Raw genomic sequence first — 12,571 nt, 5'->3', positions numbered from 1 at the left:
GAGCACGAGTAAGCTTGTCAATACACTCATCTCAGTACATTTAGTCTGAATATACAATCTCCATACATACGTAACCGTGACTTGCAATGCAGAACTGCTGGACAAAAAAAAAAAAACTTTTTTTGTATAGCTTTATAAGTACACTGGAAAAAAATATTTGGTCTTGTTAAGCAGCTCAAAACACACAAGCGGATAAAGAGCGAGCAACCAAGTTTACCTCGTACCATATAACGTTTACAGTTTATTTCTTGCCAAACATCCCGTATTAATTCTGCAGCCAAGAGCCTGTTCTAGTGCGTCTGTGAGCCTCGCACCGTGATGCGACCGCCGGGCGTCACGGTCACCAGAACGTGCACTTTCTGGCCGGATTCATCGGTGACGATGTCTTGCACTTAAAGGCGTCCGCGAAGGCCTTCATGTTCTTCAAAGGCGCGTTGCACCGTTCGCGAGACACAGTGGACGCCCCACTAGCCACAACCGGTCCACTAGTCTGCGTCGCGGATCTCGTTCCCGCCGCCGCCATGCTGCAGAACTTGAAGCAGGACACGGCGAAAAAGGCCTGCTTTTCGGTCAGGTTAGTGGACGGCAAAGTACGGCGCTGCATTCGCGCGGAGAATGTCTCGTAGGCGACGTGTAGGCCCACGAGATCCGCAACGCCGCTGATTCCTGTCGTCCAATCTGCGTTGGCTGCGCCGTCAGCGTCTGGAGCTGAGGACAAGGACTCGTTGATCGGCGAGTGCTGCACACACTCCAAATGCGCCTTGTACCGTTCCAGGTCCGAACTGCTATTCTTGCTGGCGCCGACCAGTCCATTATGGAGCTTGCGGAGCATTCCATGCGCTAGAACGTGTCCGAGGCCGCCGAAGTTGGTCGAAACCAGGCCGTCAGTGGAGAAGAGCGGAAGCAGCAGGGCAGGGGCCGGCAGCAGGATCTTGTTCGACGTGGTGGCGGCGAGAGTCAGCGCGTTGGGCATCAAGAGGTTGTCGAGGTCGAGCCCACTAGCATTCCTCTGCGTCTCGTCGGCCAGTTGGCAAACCTTGATCCAGGTGTCGAGGAAGCTGTCGTCTTCGCGAGCGTAAGGATAGGCTCCATAAAATGCGTCCAGTTGTTCCTTCGATCGAACACCCGAAGCAAAGAACAGCGGCGTCGCTTGAAGCTCCTGGAACTCGGAGAGGACGGACTTGGGCGCGGAGTGCCAAATGAAGGCCTCGTTGCTGAAGAGGGCGTTGTACGTGGCGCGCAGCTCCTTCGTCATCTTGAGAATCTCTTCCGTCGTGTTGGGAGCTAGCTTGTCGAGCAGGTACGCGGCGACAGCAGGGACCTACAGGTAGAAAATGAGGGCAAATGTGCAGTATAGTGAGAAGTCTTTACTATGTGTGCGTCCTTCAGGAAAGTTGAATGAGATACTTAAGGAACAAGCTGCTGCAGTATGTAGCTAAAACCTCGTTACCTTCTCATTCTTTTTTTAATTAAGAGCAGATATTGTGCCTTGGTTGTTTAAAGCCTGGTCACAGTGAGAAGTGGAGCTATTGAATGCAACAAAGTAAAGGAGAATATAACCACCGTTCCAGCTTGACGATGCATTCGAAGGTGAGCTTGCACTGTCTGCCGGGGACGCAGCTGGTGCGAGGCAACATTGCGTCTATTGTTTCTAGTGCGTATACGCTTTTCAAAGGGGACAGGGCGTCGTTTTTCGCGCGTCTCGCTTTTACCGACTTGCATAGCTCCCGCTTTACAGTGACGAAGTGCACAAAGCCAAAACAGTGTCATCAGTCGCCAGGCAGTCGAGCTTTCGAACGAGGGCCTCTTATCGCAGTCCTATTCGCCCTCCTGTCTTTTATGCCAGAAACAAGCTACTGTTAGCACTTGAACACTAGCAAATGCAGTGAAATAAGATGGTGAGAAAGGTTGGTAGGTAATGAAGTGAGAGGACTCAGGTGAAAAAGTTTAAATTCCTGGTGAATACACTACCCAATCTACCTACCGCACAAGTACTGGCTGCAGCTTTCACGAGATAAACACATTGGGTTGAGCAGAAACTGACGGCCGCGTCGCCAGAACGTTTGTGGCCATGTGCTCTACCGCAAATCTGACTTACAATTTTAGAGCATCGTACGCATGTGCAATTTTTACATTTATTCTGCCTCCCTGTCCACATTTCTTTATTGTCTATCCCATTTTAGCAATGAGTATGCACAAAGTAGATGATTGTGCTTCGGAATGTTCTTTGTTTCTATGCGTCCGGCAGGCCACTAGTGAATATTCGCGTCAGAAATCTGCTCCATCTTTTTCAATAAACAAATTCAGTGCATTAAAGATCGCGCTTTGTACGTTCAGTGTATCAGGGATTGCTATTTGTAAGTACATCTCGCTGTTCTTTTTGTACGAATATATACTCTCCATGTTTATCAAGATAGGCTAACTGATTGTTCGAATTTTCTTTGATGTGGAATGGTGTTCATGCGTTGTGGGCTTGGTTAGGTTAGGTTAGGTTAGCACAGCGCAACTTTAATTATGTGTGGTCTCTGACCACGTAAGTGCACGCCTTTAAAAAATGCGCGGACTCTGACCCCGAGGCTGCGCTGGACGAGACTCCAGCAGCGGCTGAAGCGCGTGCCTCCCTCTGCGGGCACAGTGGCCGGGGAGACGAGGGGTGCCATGGTGCGCACCACGTCCCACGACACCAGCAGTTGAAGCGTCTCGGATGGCAGCGACGACCGCAGGCTCGACAGGAGCGCCCTCACGGCGCCATTTCCGTAGTAGTGGAGATCCTTCTCTTCCTGGCGAGAGGACGGGCAGAGTGTTAATGAAAAGAAAGAAGAAGAAAAAAGAGAAAAAAGAGGTCATATTTTGTTTAACGTCCTTAAGCAACTCGCGGTTTATGAGACGCCATGTCGGTGCTCCGGGTTAATTCATCATTCGCAAAACTTTTGAGCGCCAAATGAAGTACGAAGACAGATGTGAAATCACGTAGACAAAACGGAAGAGCGTTTGTCTTGCCTGCCATTTATTTACCCTCTCTTCGCCTTCATTTCGAGCTCATTAATCTTTTGAATAGATATGCATGAAACAATTAGTCCTGCAGGGAGAAATCTTAATTTAGTACGTTATGAGTTGTGGAAGTTGCATAGTGTGCTATGAGGAACAAGTTAGGGGAAGGCTCCCGATTAACGTGATGACCTGGGTTTTTTTGAGCGTGTACCTAAATCTAAGTGCACGAGCACTTCTGCGTTTCACCCCCATCGAAAGGCAACCACAACGACTGCTAAGCGAACTCGCGACATCGTGCTTAGCAGGAGAACGCCATAGTCACTGACACAGCATGGGCGGCCCTGATTAATTTCGACCATCTGTTTTTAGTAGCGATGCTGTTTAAGCCGGTGGTTGTGCCGTTAGGTGTACACCGAAAAACCTCGCCGAGAGATTGTGTCACATTCGTTGCCTAGCAACGCCTCGCACCAGCTGCGCCGAGCCTCGCAACAGCTGTGGGAGCCGAGCCATGACGTCATCGCGCGCACCGCATCGCTTCGCCTTAGCTTTGCCTAGCCATGACGTCACCACACCGTGCGCATTGGTCGCCGCTGTGACGTCAGGGTCCCGCCGGGTATATATAGCTCCGCGTCGCCGCAGTGTTGACATCGCTGCGGAGGGGAATGGGGCGACGGAAGAAGATCGTCACTCCCGAGGAAGAGGAAGCGCGGCGCTAAAGACAGCGCGCCGCTACTCGAGAGCGGATGAGACGACTTCGGGCCGATCTAGAGTGTCGCATCGGTGAAGCGGCGACTAAACGACACGGAATGGCATAAGATCCAGAGTTTTGAGCCAACGATAGGGAGCAAACCCGTTTGAGCAACCAGAAGCGTCGCAAAAACGATCCGGGCCAAAACGAATCTAACGCCTGCCAAGGTGAACAGTTTACTAAAAATACGTGCAGTCTACGCGCCCCAATGAACTTCATTGTGAACGCGACCATATAAAGCCGACAGACAATGAAGCCAAGAAAAGCTTAGGGGAAATTAGCTACGGGAAATTAGCAGTTGTAAATCGAAATGTTGAAAATATGAAGAAAATGAAAATGAATGAAAAGATAACTTGTGGCCGCTGGGATCCGAACCCACAAGAAGGCTATCGCGTCAGGAACAAAACGTTGAGTTTTGAAGAATTCAGTCATTTTGGGGCAGGCGTCAGTTCTGTTTTCTTCATGACATTGTGACGAATAACGCCGTGCACAAGGACTTCACAGATGAACTGATAGCGGAGCAATTCCTCGGAGTTCAGGCACGTCACGCTTGTCTGCCGACATGAATAAGCGATCCAGCCCACCGTGAGGACCCAGCTTTAGAGAATCGAAGGTGGTGCGGATACGTTGGGAGCTATCCATTATCGCGTCTCACGTATCTCACAGTGGAGGATATACCCCACTTCTGTTTGTGCGTATTTTACCGTCTGTTAACTTTCAAATAACGTAGCTACTCAGCTAATGAAGTTATTTTTGGGTTCACGTACGTGCGTACGGCCCGCAGTATAGTTACAGGAAGCGGCGATAAACATGTATGTTACGGTATGTTTAAAACAGCAAAATACTGCAGTAAGAACGCGTTCTTACCACAATGAGTTCGTGCGCCGATGCATTCTTTTTGGTCGCGGCATCCGCTAGTCGGCGCACCACGTTTTCGGTGTCACTTATGCGCTGGACGACTTGGTCCGCGTTCTCCACCTTGCCGTAGACGTCCAGCAACACGCGGTAGCTGAAGGAGACGTTTTCGGGCCTGTCTGCCAACCACCAAACGTAGCGCTTGTTCACCGATGCCCTGAAGGTAGCATAGTAAGCCTGTTATAGCCTATAAGAGTGTTAAAATCAGACCCTCCATGCTTGCACTACGAAATAGTTCTATCTTTTTTAGGTATTATGTTGTGACACAAAAATAATCATCTCCCTTGCGTGCATTTCCTTTCTTTACAGCTGATTTAAACCTCCTTGATACCAGCCATTCCCTCGTGCAAGGCGAGAGAGATGCCTTGACACGCTTGACGCGTGCGTCACGTCGCATATCGACAATTTATGTATAGCAGTGAGGGCGAGCCAGTTTCCTCCACCGTTCTCTCGGGGGAGCTAGCCGTTTCGGACGCTATGTGACAGTCCACTGCCTTCGTGATCGGTCTAGGCCAGTGGCTGGAATGATGTTCTCGGCGTTGCGTGTTATGATACTGTACACAACAAAGGCGATACACATGTTTACGACCAATTTCACGCAAAGACGCGCGTGTCGCTGTGATGTCTGCGCTGGATTGCCAGCTGCAGTCACGCAGAACAATGACGCTTAAACTAAACGTACAAAAAAAAAAAAAATAGAAAAGAAAGCGCAGTATGGTACGAAACGGTATATGATTCGCTTGCTGTGACAATCAATCTTTGATGATTTCTGCACAAATTTGTCTAGCATTCATTCAATAGTTTCTGCAAAAAAAAAAAGAAAAAAAAACTTTGGTTAAGAATTTTGTTGGAAATTCTCGCGAACGGACGGGCTGGATACATTCAGACCCATTTCCTAGCTCATAACTGCTGTTCTTAGTTAAAAAAGCAGAAATTCTGTAATAAGGAGACTTGGTGGTACAATGTTGAGGGGGCCTCGCAATGAGTTCGTTAACAAACTTGTTAACAGCACAGGTGGCGTTGCGTTCTGCTGTATACCTTAGCAACAAACCGCGAGGCTGAGACTTCACGGCGAGCAAGCGTGCGCTGAGGACAGACTGCACGTCGTACAGGTACGAGAGCCGCAGCATGGTCAGCAAGACGTCGGTCGCCGGGACTTTCCCGGGAAATCCGAGTCCCTGGCTGTCGACGAAGGCCTTCAGTGGTGTAGTGGAGTCGTTGACGGGAGGCCGGAGGCAAGACGCGAACAGAGCCTGAATTTTGTTCAGGATGGAATGATGCGAGGGCGGGGGCGTGGTTGTCACCGTAGCAACTGCGACCACACAGATCACACATGTTGGAGATTCTTGTTGCAGCACCATGAATCCGACTGAGGCGTGTCGTGAAGACTTGTCGGTGTAAAGTTACCTGTCGGACTCATTTGAACTCTAGCCATTTGGGTGGAAAGCTGTTATGTTCACGTAAACGAGCCTGTAGAGAAGTGTGTGTGTGTGTGTGGGGGGGGGGGGGGGGGTCGCTTTAGCTTATCGTGACGTCACGAAGCAATATTGAGAGGTAGCAGGTGCGCATGCGCTGGTGCTCGAACAACACAGTGAAACATGCTTCATAACTGAGTAATCAAGTTTTCTGGTGCATAGGGACAGTTGTCATTGCGATGGAAATACTCTGCATAAGTATGGTGCATTTTAATCTGTGCGAAGCTAGGCAGGTTTGGCAGAGGTACTCGTTTAACTTTAACGCGCACATTATTGCCGTCGCTTTTCAACTGCGTTTTTATTAACACTCTGCGTGGTAAAACAACCATTACGATTCCACGTGGATGTGCCTGGCCTGCTGAATATGTACCTTAAACAGTTCAATACATCTAAATTTCGCCATAGGTTCAACGGTGCAAAACGGTAGATGTCAGAATATTATAAATCCACTTTATAGGCTAGCGTCTTCAACTATACGACAAGCGGCTTCCACTCCTCTGAAAGCAGACTACGACAGGTGTTCCTTGCGCCAATATACGTACAGGTCGGGTCAGCGCCTGTGACGACCTTGTCTTTGACAAGCCTCCACAGTTCGGCCTTCATGTCGCTGAAGACGGTACCGGTAGCATGCATTCCGGTGAACCGTCCGCACACGAATGCGTGAAAGTCGTCGCAGGGGTCCAACTCGGGCTGCAGACTGGAGATGAGTGCCCCCGCTAGTCGGTCGCATGCCATGCTGGCACACAGATTACCGCCGGATCCTGCAGCCACTGCGAGCTTGCGGTGTTTGAATACGACCACGACCATGACAAAGAACAGTGCGCTCGCTATAGCAATGCTAAATATCTGGAGAAGGACTACGCCGAAGCTCTTCTCTTTGACGACCGGCGTAGGCGCAACATAAGCTTGCAGCTGAGCCTGCGGCTGAGCCTGCTGCTGAGCCTGCTGCTGATGCTTTGGCGGTGCCTGTGACTTTCCTTGTGGCTGAACCTCTGGCCTAGACTGCTGCTGATCCTGCGGCTCGGGTGGCGGTTGCACATGTGGCTGTGCCTGCTGCTGCGCCTGCTGCTGCGCCTGCAGCTGATCATGTGGCTGATCTTGTGGCTGAGCCTGCGACAGATCCTGGGTTTGAGACAGCTGTTGATCCTGCGCCTGCTCATGTGGTCGAGCCTCTGGCTGGTTCTGGGACTCAACCGTTGGCTGATCTTGGAAGGTGGCCTGCGAACAAAATATTGCTTAGTATAGCAATATCATGTGCGATATAAGCAACACCGTTGATGTTGCCCGCACACTATCACATGAAACTCGCCGAAGATGACGGGGCCGACAAGGCTACCTAGACAGATATGCGTCTGCATATGGAAACAACGTTCAAGCCAGCAGCGGAGCGCAGAACCGCGGCCGCTGGATGGCAGAACACGCTGCCCTGGCCCCGCTGTGTAGCCGATTGAGCGGAACGTGACGCGGTGCATCGACTCGGCTTCGTCGTTTTTGCAGCCAAACGCCCTGTGCATATGTTGCGTCTTTGTCGCGCCGTCGATGCCGTGACAGCACGACAGCAGTGACGTTGCCGACGGCGTGAACGTGCCTCGAGTGTCCGCATAATTGCTATCACAATGAAAAGCTCTTTGACCTCCACTTACATCTGGTGCACTTCCTGAGGCCATCACGATTGGCGGGACTCGCGGCTATTGACGGAGCAGCACAAAAAACCTCGAAAGGCGGGAGGGCCGGTACTGGTATGGTATGGTATGCCTTATCTGATGGCGCATACCCACTGCGGGGGATTGACCAAGATTTGGATGAAATTAGGCAGTCTTTTTAATACTAAAATCGGTAAAGCTAACTGGAGAAAATGAACAAAAATAAAATATTTAAGAATTCAAGAAAATCTATTTGAAGCACTTATAAATTCCTCCACGGCAGAGCAAACATCCCTGTGGCACTTTCCAAGAGAGGAGGTTCCTAAAGAAGGAGGGCCGCTACAGAACACGCGTCTTCCTTTTCTTTGCGATTCGGTACTAGTGGTGGTGATAGTGATGACAATCTATGCTTGCTTTAAGCGTGCGGCGCCTCGTGGGGCATTACTATGCAAGAGCTCTCGGACGTCGCCAACGGGCCAACGGTGATTTATCTTTTATTAAGCCCCTCGCTACTCACTTTTGCCCTCCAATTGAGTGGTCAGAACTTTTTGAGGCTGCAGCTGAGAAAACATTCTTTCGAGTTACGCCTAACATAATGGCGTGTTGGCAGATTGAAGTGCTCTCGCCTTTTCCGCAGAATTCCATGGTAGAAATCCTTACGAGAAATCTGGTGCCGCAGTCCTTGAGCGAATGCAGTCATTCAACCACTGTGGGAATCATGGGTAGTACACACATGAATTTTTCATGGAATCGACGATGCGACGTTAATATATTATATTACGGCTTCTTTAATGTTCTTGGGGCTACACTATGGTTGTGTGATATTTTCTGAACGTTTCTTTAGAAAGAGAAAGAGAGAGAAAAAAACTTGATTTTAAAACAACTCCCCACCCGAGTCGTCGCTGTTTTTTTATAGCTGCTATGTCTTTGACGATGACAAAAAAATATCATTTTAAGTAACTTCCTGTGCAGAAATTATTGGCGTCACTTTTGGGTGTATGTGTCGCTAAGTATCGATATTATTTGAACAGCCACATTCACCAAGGACGAGTTTTACCTGTTGAAGAGTTCATTTTGTTTGTAATAACCTGAAAACAGTCTCATGGCTGAAAATAAAGGGTAATTTCGGATGAAAAATTGCCGTCAAGGATGTCGTTCGGAACCAGAAGGATGAAGTCTACAGAGAAGGGTAGAGAGAAGCGCATGTGTTCTTACACTCTTTCTGTCCTTGGTTATTGCGCTTCACTTACGAGAAGTCTAGAGAAATTCTGGTTCTTTCTTCATTTTCATGATGGATGACTTGTAGCGAACGCATGCGATAACGGCACATTTCGCTCTGCTATTCTTACCCCTGTATTCTCAAACTATCCTCGACTCCACTCCCTAGATGGATGGATGGATGAATGAATGCTATGAACGTATCCTTCGAAACGGGGCGGTGAGTTGCGCCACAAAGCTTTTATAGCGGAGCTTTATATGTCAAGGCGAAATCGTATATGGCTAGGCGAAATCGTCTGTGTACAGAAAATTATCAGCATTGGCTCGAGCGTCGTCGTCTTCTTCCACAGTTGGCTCGTTGGCGCCCCTCGGTTTGCGTGCGTGCTCATGCTCAGCACGTGCTCGTGCCAGTGCTCCTGCATTCGTCGTCGTCTTCTTCTTCCACAGCTGACTGCGTTGCCACTAATCATTCCAGCGTAGAATTTCCCTTCTCTTTTGTCGTCGTAATGGGTAGGTCACGTTTACGGGGGTATGAGCCATTGCTTAAGCGGGTATGAGCCATTGCTTAAGAACTCATGTTCTCGCGTTGGCCTTCTCCAGGTATTCACCCTGCTATTCGAAAGATACTGCACATGTTAACAGGTAAATGAACATGTAGGGCGTCAACGGTGATTTGTTAAGTATGTTGCGACAGGCAGGTACATCAGCTGCGAAACTGACTATTTTCGCGGAATGGATTTTCCATAATGCAACGAGCGAGATTGAGCAATAGAGCCGCTAATGGAACTTGAACACCTGCTGCTTCGATTCACCGCATTTGCAACAGCCCGTAAAACGCTGTTACATGCACTAAGAACTCCGCCCGATTTCTCCTCCTAAACTTCAATAAAGGTTTTGTCTCTCTCACGATTGTTGGTGGCCAAAACCGTGCCGCGCGCCGCATTTACTCAGTGGCTGTAGCGGTTGGCGGCTTTGTTGACGTTGTGGATTCGGGTTGCAGACCACGGTGGCCGGATTCCGACAGGAGCGGAGTAAAACAACGCTAGTATGCAGGAGATTGTGGGCTCGTTAAATAACCGAGGAGGTCGAAATTATACCAAATACCTATGCCTCTCCCCCCCTCTCTCCCCTACGCCATCTCTCATAGCGCATCACTTGCTTTGGGACGTCAAACATAATAACTTACCAAAATCGTACCAGACATGCTTCAATGCTATATTTTGCAGAGACCTACGAAATAAATTCAAGTTGAAGGGGTATGCCTATTGAAATATTCAAGGCAAAATTCTAAATAGCATAGCCAGCGTTTCCTTAGTGTTTTTATTGACATTGTAAAACGGAGATTTTGGCACTCGGATTAGGTTCCGGAGATAAGTCACATGGGGTGCTATAAAGTCTGTAATTCTTGTACATGTAACATGTGATACGTACTGTGCACATCGACACACACACATATCATGCGGCGCATATGCTATAAGATGCCTAATATTAATGCATTTTTCTACATAACAGTGTAAAGAACACAAAATTGCAGAAAAAATCTCAGTATATCAGCGCGAAGCGAACAGCGCTGCCGCTTAGCACACAAAGCGCCAAATCACAGTAAATGTAGAGCACTCATACGAACAAGACTCCGTATGGTGTGCGTAGATCTGTTAATAGTGCCGAACTATGCCACTGTCCCCAAGAAATTTCTTCAAAGCTGTTGGACAGCTCTTTAGCATCGTATATGTTTTGGTTAGCATCAATACAATGACACTTGAACCACAGGTGAAGGACGTTAGTGGTGCCTGTCGTAGGTTTGAGTACCAGAATATCAGTGTTTCTCACTGCATGGTGCCATAAGTCTAGCAGTACTGCATCGTTGACGGCTTCGTATTCGTCATTCCGCTTGTTTGCATGTCCCAAAGACTACAGCCAGAGTCCAATATTCTATGCTTTATTTCAAGAAATAAAATGAAAAGCTCCGCTCTGTCGCTCTGTTCCTTCAACGTGAGGCACCTCACACGCTTTTAAATAGAAAACGTAATTAATGTCATGCATCGGTATTATTAAAATAAGTGCGACACGTAACTCTTTTAAAAAGACACATACGAATTCCTCAATCTGTTAACTTAAGACTCTCAGTTGCGACAATGTATCAAAACATATGTGATACATTTTATCATGGTGATAAAATAAATTAAGTTGTACCTGGTGGAGAACTTCAGTTTACATTTCCCGAATGTCTATGAAAAATCCCAGATGTTCTTTTTACGTAAATATTAGACATTTGTTGTTAGTATATGCTATTACTATTAGTAATCGTGTATTAATTCGAACTGCTGTTACTGTGGTTCGTTGTTGACTTTTAGTTTTAAGGCTTTTAAGCGATTTCTTTTTGATACCTCTATGTGAATAGGAGTAGCCGGCGCGAATTAAAGGCGGCATCGAATAAAGCACCATATAATTAAAGAAACTTCGAATGTAGCGCCCACAACTGCAAATGACGTAATGTTACCATGCTCATGTTATGTGACTGATTAAGGTGACGATTTTCAACGCGCCTGTTTTTTGTAACTACGTCGAGTGTTTCTTGAAATGTTGTAACTGCTGGACTTTCCGAATATTCTTGTGTCCGCTCGTGCTACCAGTGTGTGAGCGGCTACCCGCCAAGCTGCTTTTGGAAGGAAATGTTTGTGGTAGCCTCTGTCCTTGTGTTATTTGAAATAGACAAACAAACAATATGTATTTATACTTCTTGCCACATGCGATGGCCTTTGGTTTAAATTGCTGGATCACGTCTTGGTTATTGTAAGATCGTAATAAATTGTACTATACTTTGTCTTTGTGTGGGGAATTGGGTCAATGTTTGCTGCACGGAAGGAATTTCGTAATTTAAAGAATCACTTCTTGTACTAAGGTTTACATGTTTTTGTAGAAACGGGCTTATTGTAATACCCCAGATCATGGTCTATCTCCGAGGTGTCCTCTTCCCGCCTTTTCTGTCAAAACACCGAGGGATCGTTCACTCGCGCTAAAGTCCAGCACACTACAACGTGTGACATCCCACTCGCGCACATTAGGCACTAAACTTTTTAACGCCCTTAAGAGTGTTAAAAGGGTGTTGTTAAACATTGCACCCTCTAATAACCCATTTAGTATCCATTTCGCTCAACACATCCTATAATAAGGGTGTGAGAAAATACAAACACAATAAAATATTACCACACTACAGGAAAAGTGTTTGTACACATACTAGCACGTTTGCTACCATGGAAAAATGTCCATGTATCTATTAGGATGTTAGGTTTCAAGCTTAACGAATGCATTTCCTGCGATGGAAGTTGCCATCTTAAGCAAAGTTTCCGATGAAATAAAGCAGTTTGAGATTGCAGACAATTTTTACATATAGATAGCAATATTTTAAGCACTGCAAAGTGGATCCTGTGTAGCGCAGTGGATAGCAGTCTGGCTTCGACGTGAAATTCCTGAATTCAAATCCACCTCCGCGATTTCTCTTCGTGACCTCTTTATGAATGCATTCCTTCTCCTTTGATTCGGTTTATGTACTAATGATAATAAGCTACACGTAAACTGTT

General features: G+C 47.5%; 1 protein-coding gene across 1 annotated transcript; it reads right to left on the bottom strand.

The window, feature by feature from the left end:
* Positions 1-241: 241 nt before the first annotated feature.
* LOC119456969 (uncharacterized) lies at positions 242-7,796 on the bottom strand. The gene is made up of 6 exons (XM_037718790.2): positions 7,773-7,796; positions 6,672-7,347; positions 5,758-5,966; positions 4,607-4,831; positions 2,571-2,780; positions 242-1,321 (listed from the first exon to the last, which is right to left on the bottom strand). The coding sequence occupies exons 1-6, from the start codon at positions 7,794-7,796 to the stop codon at positions 341-343; spliced, it is 2,325 nt and encodes a 774-aa protein (XP_037574718.1). The 3' UTR covers positions 242-340.
* Positions 7,797-12,571: the final 4,775 nt, after the last annotated feature.

This window comes from Dermacentor silvarum, chromosome 6 (assembly GCF_013339745.2).
Source record: "Dermacentor silvarum isolate Dsil-2018 chromosome 6, BIME_Dsil_1.4, whole genome shotgun sequence".
Lineage (NCBI taxonomy): Eukaryota > Metazoa > Arthropoda > Arachnida > Ixodida > Ixodidae > Dermacentor > Dermacentor silvarum.
The sequence above is the reverse complement of the archived record's forward strand: the minus strand, read 5'-3'. Positions and strand labels throughout refer to the sequence as shown.